A 9,990-nucleotide genomic window follows, 5' to 3' on the forward strand; every position below is an offset into this window, starting at 1 on the left:
CATTGGTTTGAGCCCCATCAGCAATATTTTCCCTACTGTTAGATGTCAGTGATTAGGATCTGGTTTTATTTAATGGCAACATTAATTGAATTTTGCTGAAGGATATTTACTGGAAGATATATCAAGGTCAAAGTGTAAACATTTCCAAAAATAATTCTGAAGCACTCTTCCCTACACTACCTCTCTGCCTTTTGTCGAGTAGGATCGTTCTTACCTTGGTTCCCACCTAACACTGATTCGACCAAGTTCCTATCCAGATATGATACATGAGTCCTCATTTCAGTTAATTCCTTTGCTCCTTGGGATATGGATGCTGAGCTAATTAAAACAATCCAGACCCCTGTAATGCTGGAACACCTTCCTAACTCTTCAAAACTCACATTAGAGTCAACAATTAATTTGACTAGACTTAAACATATCCCTTACAAAGGTCAAGGACAGAGGTTCATCACACAGGATGATATGTCATCAGAGGGGATACTATGAGTGGAATCCACCCAAAATTAAGCTGAAGGGATTAGGTAAAAACTGGAAGTCTTTTTTGAATGCCTCTATAGACCAGTGTTATCAAATTCAAGTAGAAACAGATACCTGGGCCACATATTAACATCATGGACTAATTTTTTATTTTTTCCAAACATTTCCTAATTATATTTTGATCTATTTGGTCCATTCTTAAGCTTTCTCAGTTTTAAGTTTGACCCTTCTGCTGTGGACCATCAAAGAATTCACTTTTCACCAAGTGCTTAGGTGACCAGAAACATTTACAGAATGACTCTACCTGTTCTGATGTCATTCTAAGCATACAACATTTGAAATAGTATCATGTCTCTCCCAGAAGCAGCCTTCCCAGCATCAGAGGCAGTCTACAATATGTCTGCTATTCAGAGGAAGGGCTTGGAATTAGAAGGACCTGAGTTCAGATCTAGTCTCAGATACTAGCAATATGAAGCAATTTGAATTTCCCTATCTCCATCTTCCTTTAATATTGATCAAAATGTACCATTGATGGGGTGGCGCAGTGGATAGAGCACCGGTCCTGGAGTCAGGGGTCCCTGAGTTCAAATCCGGTCTCAGACACTTAATAATTACCTGTGTGGCCTTGGGCAAGCCACTTAACCCCATTGCCTTGCAAAAACTAAAAAAAAAAAAATGTACCATTGACAAATTGTTTTGAAAATTCATAGCTATGCTCATACAATATTCCATGATTAAATTATGAAGGGAAAGGAATCAATGTTGAGGAAATAATGTTGCAGCCACCAGGAAGAGGATGAATATCATCTTGATTCTCTAACTGTAAATGTGTGGTGTTCCCTGGTTAAAGTTGCACGCTCTCTATTTAGCAAATATTCCATGACTGTGACCGGGAGACGTCATGAGCTTTCTGAGAGGTGTGGGTCTCTCTTCCTTCCTTTGCCCCTCAGTTCTATTTTGCTTTGACATCTTCTAATTAATGCAGAGGTGTTCAGTCCTGACTCCTTTCATGGGCTTCTCATTGGTCATGGGGTCTGGGGTCTTTTCAGGCACTGATTTATGAAAGAGACAATTGGAATTGTCTACAACAAGGGAAACTGAGAAGGAGGAGGAGTAGCAACAGAAGGAGGAAGATTCTCTTATCATGGTTCTGTGATTTCTTTCCAGTTTTGAGTATAAGCACACTTCAAACAAACACCATTGATTCCTTTTCCTATGTCTTTGAAAGAGGATATTTATGTCTGGGCTGGAGGTTGTGGAAAGGGGCAGGAGCGTTATCTGCTGAAGGCTGGCAGTGAAATTGGGGTCCTTTATCTGACTGAAGTGAAGCAAGGGAATGGGATAAAGATTTATTTAGGATTTTTGTTGGCTACAGGGTGATCTCTAAGGGCTTGGATGTCATTGGGGTTGGAACTCTGGTCCTGCCCTAGTGATCCATTGAAGGATCTCAGTGAATCTCTAGTTAGAGTGTTTTCTCAATCTATCATCTCCTGAGCATCCATGCTCAGGTTGGTGGCTTTTCTAAGTGAAGGTCAGCACCATCATCTTCTCTGTCCTGTCCTATTCAAGCTGCGAGGCCTAAAGGAAAGAGTGGTTTAGTCCAGAGCTCTCAGACATCCTTCCCAGCTGGTTCTTCTTGCTCCCCACCCTGCCCACTCCCAACCTTCTCATCAAAATATAGATCCATCCTCAGGAAGTCCCAGTTATTACATCTCCTACTCCAAGAATTTTTTTAAAAACTCAGGAAGGGGGCAGCTAGGTGGTGCAGTGAATAGAACACTGACCCTGGAGTCAGGAGGTTCTGAGTTCAAATTTGACCTCAGCCATTTAATAATTGCCTAACTGTGTGATCTTGGGCAAGTCACTTAGCACCCCATTGCCTTGCAAAAAAAAAAAAAAACCTATGGGGCAGCTAGGTGGTGCAGTGAATAGAACACTGACCCTAGAGTCAGGAGTACCTGAGTTCAAATCCGGCCTCAGACACTTAATAATTACCTAGCTGTGTGGCCTTGGGCAAGCCACTTAACCCCATAGCCTTACAAAAACTAAAAAAAAAAAAACAACCTATAAAAACAAACAAAAAAAAAAACTCAGGAAGAATCATGACCAAGAGCTAAGGACCAGGATCCTGAGTCATATGGGAGAGAGGTAGTTATACTCACCAGGAGTAATAGAGCCAGGTGAGGCCATAAGTGAGGAGAAAACCAATTACCATAAGGACTCCCTGGAGCAGGGTGAGGATTAAAGGCTATGAGCTGTTATTCTGAATTGGGGCTGAGGAGGGAGGGAGAGAGGAACAGAGACAGACAGAAACTGAGACAGAGAGGAGGAAGTGGTGTTCTGGTCAACAATGCTCAACTCAACTCAATCTCTCCAACCCACACCCTGTCCTGTAGGTACGTGTCTTTCTACCAGTGCACTTCTACTTACTCTGTACAAGGAGGTTCAGGGTGGCACTCTGTGTCCCAAAGGGGCGATGGACTTGGCAAGTGTATTCCCCACTGTCCCTTACTCTCAGACTGGGCAACTCCAGAGACAGAGCCTGGGAGTCAGAGGCTGGGGAGCTGCTCATAGGTTTACCCTCCCAAGTCCAGGTGGACACAGCCGACAAGTTGCTGTCCATGATGCATACCAAAAAAGGAGGGTCTCTCTCTCTCTGGAAGAAGCAGGTAAGAGCCAGTTCCTGGAATCACTACTGAAAAGGTTATTGGCTTTAGAACTGAGAAATAAACCAAGGTCTGCAGAGAAAAGACTTGTCCAAGGTCACACAGAGGAAACTGATGTAAGGCAATAGCAGGTAAATGAAATGAAAGTTCCCTACCTAGACTTCCCTCTCTTTCTAATAACTATTCCAAAGATCCCAGACCCAGATTGTGCCTTCTGTCTTCCTATTTCCCTTTGCCAACAGTTCATGTCCTACCCAGACCTGGCAGATGCATCCATTTTGCCCACAGACACTGGTTGTCTTTTTGCTAAAGCCTTCCTTAGGAACTGAGGAAAAGATGGTATGAAATGTGTCAAAATTCCTGGACATGGAAATATGTGGGACCTGCCAGAATCCTAAGACTTAGTCTCATGATGATCATGATATGGTGATAGGTCCTGACCCAGGTTCCCGCACTAAGCAGCTATGCTGCTACCAAGTTCACACATGGACTCCAATGAATGGGCCCCAAGTCAGCTCTTCTCACAGGGAAAACCATTGACCCCTTGGAGAATTCTGGACTCCTCAGAATCAAAATTTTAGATGAACTGTTTCTTAGAATCATATTTTTAAACATTTGAAAGGAATTCTAAATTCCAATTAATGCTTAATGAAAATAAGAATCTGAGTTTTTACTATTCAATTCACAAATCTTCTGCAATTTAGCCAAGGATTCCTTGGGGTCCATGGCTAGCAGGTTAAGAACCCCTGGATGGCAATCTGGAGAATTACAGCATACCCTTAATTTTTTTTTTTTAGGTTTTTGTTAGGCAGTGGGGTTAAGTGGCTTGCCCAAGGCCACACAGCTAGGTAATTATTAAGTGTCTGAGACCAAATTTGAACCCAGGTACTCCTGACTCCAGGCCTGGTGCTTTATCCACTGTGCCACCTAGCCACCCCTGATACCCTTGATTTTTGAAGTACTAAATTTGAATCTCAGCTCTAACATCTATCTGACACCTCATTCTGCTGTTGTGGAATTTCATGTTAATGAGCACATATCACATACCCTCACCTACCTCCTCATCCCCCACCCCTGCCCCCCAATAGAGACAAGGCTGGACAAAGACAAGATGAGAAACAACTCTGCATTCTCAGGGACCATCCTGAAGAATGTGTCATTTATGCACTGATGTAAATAGCAACTTATCTGAGAAGAGAAGGAACATGACAGAGGTAATCAAGGAAGGTTTTCTGAAGGAGGTAGCAACTGAGCTCAGCCCCCTGAGACAAAATGAAGATACTAATTTAGTCTGAGCCATGGACTTGGTTTCAGAAGACTGGGGTTTAAATGGAGATCCTGCTATTTAGGATGCAAAAGACCCTGGGCAAGGCCTTTAGCTGTGAGCCTCAGTTTCCTCATTTGTAATCTTGCACTCAGTCACTCATAGGACTGGGGTGAGGAAAGAGATTTGGAAAACTTCAAGTGCTAAATAAATGAGAGGAGGATAATGCTAATGATAATGGTGACTGGTATTCATTATTACTACCACTACTACTACTACTACTACTACTACTACTACTACTACTACTATCATTATCATTATTGCTATTCTTTGGTGAGAGGCATTTCTCCATTTGTAGAACAGGAAAGAGGATGTCTATCTCTCATGTCCCACAGTAGATCCCAGAGTACTCTGCCCATAGACTGCTGATAATACCTGTCTGGTTTCCCCATGCAACTTGGATGGTCAAGTTCTTCGGGGTATCTGAAATGGAAAGTTGCTGATGAGTTTGGGGGTAGAAAGCAATGCTTTTCCCTCAGCAGAGGGATGAGATGGGGACCTTCAGCCCCAGAAACAAGGGAAGGAAATGAAGAAATTCCCCAGTCTGTCTACCCCTTTATTTCCCTCTTTCTATTCTTGGGTCCCCATCTTTTTTTTTAGGTTTTTTGCAAGGCAATGGGGTCAAGTGGCCTGCCCAAGGCCACACAGCTAGGTAATTATTAAGTGTCTGAGGCCAGATTTGAACTCAGGTCCTCCTGACTCCAAGGCCGGCGTTCTATCCACTGTGCCACCTAGCCACTCCAGGGTCCCCATATGTCTTAGTCCTCCAGTGGCATCTTGTGACTCCAGTCCAGGACCACCCCTTCTCCAGTGAGTTCTCTTCTGGGGCTCCTGTCACCAGTACTCACAGGAAAAGTTGAGTTGGATGGTCCTCTCTGTGCTCACACTGACTGTAGGGAAGGTTGCTACACAAGTGATGTTAGAGCCATGGTCCAGGAGCATTGGAGTCAGGTAGATCACTGGGAAAGAAGTTGTTGTGTGGACAGGATCCTGGGAGGAGAGGGCTACCCCCTTCCAGGAGAAGATGGGTGGTGTCCCCCCACTACAGATCCCAGGATGCCCAACCTTCAGGGTTTGGGGAACATAGATGTCTGGCTTCTGTGTCAGGGCTGGGAAAGAAAAAAGGATAGTGGTGAGCTAGACCCCAGGTCAAGAAAGATGCCTATTGGAACCATATGGGATGACTGGGGGATCATGCACTGCATGCAGCTTGCATGCTCTATTTTTTGGCAAGACAATGGGCTTAAGTGATTTGCACATAGTGACAATGCTAAGTAATTATTAAGTGTCTGAGGTCAGATTTGAACTCAGGGCCTCCTGACTCCAGAGCTGGTGTTCTATCCATTGTGCCACTTAGCTGCCCATATGCTCTTTCATCTAATCCCCAATACTGTCCTTCTTCTAGGAGCATCCTCTGCTTTAGCCCAAGCCCTAAGTCACTCATAGGAACATAGGAAAATGTCTCTTCTCTGTGATTTAGCTCTTCTTCCAGTCCCATGGAAATGAAGATTTCACATTTTCCTAAGTGCTTTTTTTAACTTCATTAAAAAATTTATTGTCCTAAATGTAGAACCTATATTAGATTGCTCTCTGTCAGGGGCGGGAAAGGAAAGGGAGCAAGGGAGAAAAATGTAAAACTCCAGTTTTTGTAAAAAAAAAAAATGGTCAGTAAAAACTGCCATTGCATGTAGTTGAAAAAACAAATAAGTAAAATATTTAAATTACAAATAAATTTTTTGTCAACAAAGGGATTTGGACAAAGAACTCTGCTTATAAGAAGGAGGTAGGAGAAGCAGCATTCAAACCAAAGACCTCTAACTTCAGAGCCATCCAGCTCTCTACCTGGTTGCTGTCCCTATAACCCTTACCTTGGATCCCATTTGTTCCCAGAGAGGTCTCTTGAGTGTGACCCCAGCTGCAGCCCTGATTTCCTGGACAAGCTCTCTGGGAGCTTTCCCAGACATCCCCTTTCATATATTGCCTCCAGGCATATGGGGTCGGGGAAGCAGGGGGGAGGCTACACAAAGTAAAGAAAGAAATGACAAAATAAATATGAATACTTGCTCACTCATTTAGACTATGTAATTTCAGTATTATTATCACAGACAAAGCTGAATTTGCTTATTTTAGCCTCAAATATGGGGAAAGTTGTGAGGTGAGGCAGTGGCAAACAGTGCGGTACACTAAGGGCCTGCTGTTACCATTTCTCTTTATGTCACCGGTGGTATGTTTCTAGATCATTTAATTACATGTCATTTTTCTTAGTCAAGAGGATTCATTTGATGAATGTGTAAGAGGTATTTACTATTGATGATCCTAAAAACCACTGGGTGAGGCCCTCAGTCCTTTGGTCTCCCTGAAGGGGTGTGTGTGTCCCATCAGCTTTTGCCTTGTTCCACTGATGTTCTTTTTCTATGAAGAACCAGCAAGTGGCAAGTCCAAAGTAAAGAAAGAGCAAAGAGCACTACAGCAGCTCTTGTGCTCATCACCACGGAGACCAAGATAATTAGAAAACTGAAAAGAGACATGGAGGACTTCTACAACAAAGTTACAGAGATTTTTGTTCACAAGGAAAAATGAATGGACTTTGTTTATAAATAAAGGGAAGACCAAGAACACTGTGGAGCCTGTATTTTAATTTCTGTGTGTGTGTGTGTGTGTGTGTGTGTGTGTGTGTGTGTGTGTCTGTGTATCTGTGTCTGTCTGTCTCTCTTTCTGTCTGTCTGTCTTTCTGTATGTCTCTCTGACTGCCTCTCTCTCTGTCTCTCTCTCTCTCTGTTTTTATCTCTCCTCAAGCTGTTATACAGTTAACATTCTGCATTACCTCTTTGTGTGTGTGTGTGTGTGTGTGTGTGTGTGTGTGTGTGTGTGAGAGAGAGAGAGAGAGAGAGAGAGAGAGAGAGAGAGAGAAAGAAAGCTGATATGAAATAGGCATGATATGGTCACTAAACCAGGCATGTGTCCCCTGCCAATTGGCATAGAACATATAGGACACAGACTGCTCCCTTTCACACCTGCAGTTCATAGAAAGGCCTCTAGTAGGCTCATACAGCTCAGATCTTGACCCTGATATTGCTCGTGTCTCCCCAGTCTCAGGGCCCACCGCACATCGCTGGTGCCCCCTAGGTCCAGGAGTGAGAGGCTTTCCCAAGGATGTCTTGGCCCCACCTTGGTGGTGAGGAGTGGCTTACCTGTCACATTCACAGAAACTGGTAAATCCAAGTAACTGTGTTTCCATGATTTACCAAAGAGCACCTCTAAGAAGTAGCTCCCATTGTCTGCCTTCTGGATGTCCGTGATGCTCAGGGAACAGTCCAAGACCCATCCCTGCTTGTTCCAGGGCATGGCGGACCGCCCTTGGGTCTCCTCTTGTACATCCCAATTTTTGTCATCTGTGGCCACAGGCTTGTCTCTGGCAGTGTCTGCCCCTTCTCGGAACCAGCTGGCAGTGAAGGTGTGAAAATAGGGCAAAGGATAGATTGTCTCACGGGGGACAGTGACACACAGCCCTTCCCTCACTGTCTCTGAACTGGTAACCTGCAGCCTAGGCACCTGGGCCAAGGTCCCTAGGTTCAAAAAGAGACTTAGTTAGTATCTTCAACTCTTCTCTCTAGCCACTGCCTGTCCTTCCACCTCCAAGCCCACCCTCTTTTCCCAGCCCCTGTCTGGCTCACTTCTCCTGTCCCTCCTCCACCACTAACCCCCACCCCAGTCCCTACTCACTTACTGTTCCTGCCCCTTCCTCTAATCTGACTCCCTACTCCCTGTCCCTGCACCACCGAATCCTCCTGTCTCCCTACCTCAACTTCCCCCTTCCTCAGCTACAACTACCCCACTCACTCCTCCATAAAAGTACCAACAGGAATAAGAGAAGTTGCAACCTCATCTTTGGACTTCAGCTAGGGCTACATTACTTCCCAGGCCCCAGGACTTCTTCTCTGTAGTACCTCTGGACTCTCTTCACCCAACTCAGTCTAAAGGGGAACTTGAAAGAGGAAGTCAAGGTTGGAAAGATTATAAAAGTTTCAAGAAGGGGGACCTAGTTGGCTCAGTAGATAAAACATTTTCCCTGGGGTCAGGAGGCCACCAAGTTCACATTCAACCTTAAACATTTAGTAGCAGGGTGATCCTAGACAACCCTGATTAATTCCAAAAAATAAAACTCCAAGAACATGAGTTTCCATTCTTGGGTTTTCTCCAAAGTTTTTTAGTTCTGAGAGGACAGACTCTGTGGTTCTTTGTAGAGGGAGCTGTGGGTTTCTGCGGCTGCTCTGGAATCAATACACCCAATTTCCGGTCTCAGAAATTTTGGAGGATAGTTTGGAGGATACTTTGTGAAAGGTTATATGGGCTGTAGATCAAGGAGCCAATAGCCCAATCCCCAAAGAATCAAATTCATGAGTGACTCGAATAATAATAAAAGAGTACAATAATAATAAAGAGGGCACAAGATGTATGTGGCATATTATTCTTAGGGAATCGACTTGTATAAAAACAATGGTTTAAAAAATAATTATTACCCAGGTGTGCTGACAAAGAGGTCAGAGTAGGAGGCAGAAACCCTAACACAAGTGCACTCCATTTTGAAACCTAAGGAAGACTGCCAGCACATTTGATGAATTCTCTGAGATAATATGGGTAAGAACCACACCAAACCAGGGATGTGAATGGCTTGTAATCTTCATCATTGCAGGAAGACCTGACCTTGATGACATTGGGGATCTGGGATCTGCTGAAATATTGAACCCTTATCAAAAGGATGACCAGTGACCATCTAGAAAAGGAAGCAATCATCACAAAAAACCTCTTAGAATAGGTAATTCCCATATACCTTCTTCCTTCCTTGTCCCTTGACAAGGTTATTAGATCTGCAGAACCCTGTAGAATTTATTTTCTTTTTAAAAGTTTTATTGCTGCCTTTTGATTTCAGATCACTTGCATTCCTTTCTCTCCCCACTACAAGGCAAATTTTGACCCCCAAATAACTCAGATTGTAGGAAAGCTTTGCCAATATTTCTCATGATCCTTTAGTGGACAGGACAGAGAAACTTAAGAAAGAAGATAGTATGGTGAGCAGATTAGAAGCTGGCCAGGAAGTGTTGTTATTACTAGTTTAGATTTGGTATGAAGAGGTCTTTAGTGAGGAATTTCAGGAATCTTTACTTAGTCTGTTGGACCTCTTTTTCAGTAAGGATAAAGACTATTCAGATTTGCAGATGAGGCAAAGCCAGAAGAGACAACTAATGTGTTGGGTGGTATAACTAAAAATCTAAAATGAGGTGAATCTGACAAGATGAAAATGAAAAAGACTCCAAATCTTATTCTTAGTTATTAAAAAACCCTGAGAAACAAGTAATGGAGGAACTATGATTAGACTGTAGCTCTTCTGAAAAAAATATTGGTGCTGTACCATAGCCACTTGGGGGTTGAAGGCTCTTGACAATTTAGTATAATTTAACAGTGTGACAGAGTGATTCTATTTGCTTTCAGAGAATAATACTTTCTATAATCATAGTTGAGAAT

At 43.4% G+C, this 9,990-nt stretch overlaps 1 protein-coding gene across 1 annotated transcript; it reads right to left on the reverse strand.

The window, feature by feature from the left end:
• Positions 1–5,232: 5,232 nt before the first annotated feature.
• Positions 5,233–7,778, reverse strand: LOC141509741 (sialic acid-binding Ig-like lectin 6). Its single transcript, XM_074219495.1, has 3 exons — positions 7,659–7,778; positions 6,336–6,484; positions 5,233–5,576 (listed from the first exon to the last, which is right to left on the reverse strand). Exons 1-3 carry the CDS (start codon positions 7,703–7,705, stop codon positions 5,302–5,304), a joined length of 471 nt encoding a protein of 156 aa, XP_074075596.1. The 5' UTR covers positions 7,706–7,778; the 3' UTR covers positions 5,233–5,301.
• Between the last annotated feature and the right edge of the window lie 2,212 nt (positions 7,779–9,990).

Source organism: Macrotis lagotis, chromosome 1 (assembly GCF_037893015.1).
Source record: "Macrotis lagotis isolate mMagLag1 chromosome 1, bilby.v1.9.chrom.fasta, whole genome shotgun sequence".
Classification (NCBI taxonomy): domain Eukaryota; kingdom Metazoa; phylum Chordata; class Mammalia; order Peramelemorphia; family Peramelidae; genus Macrotis; species Macrotis lagotis.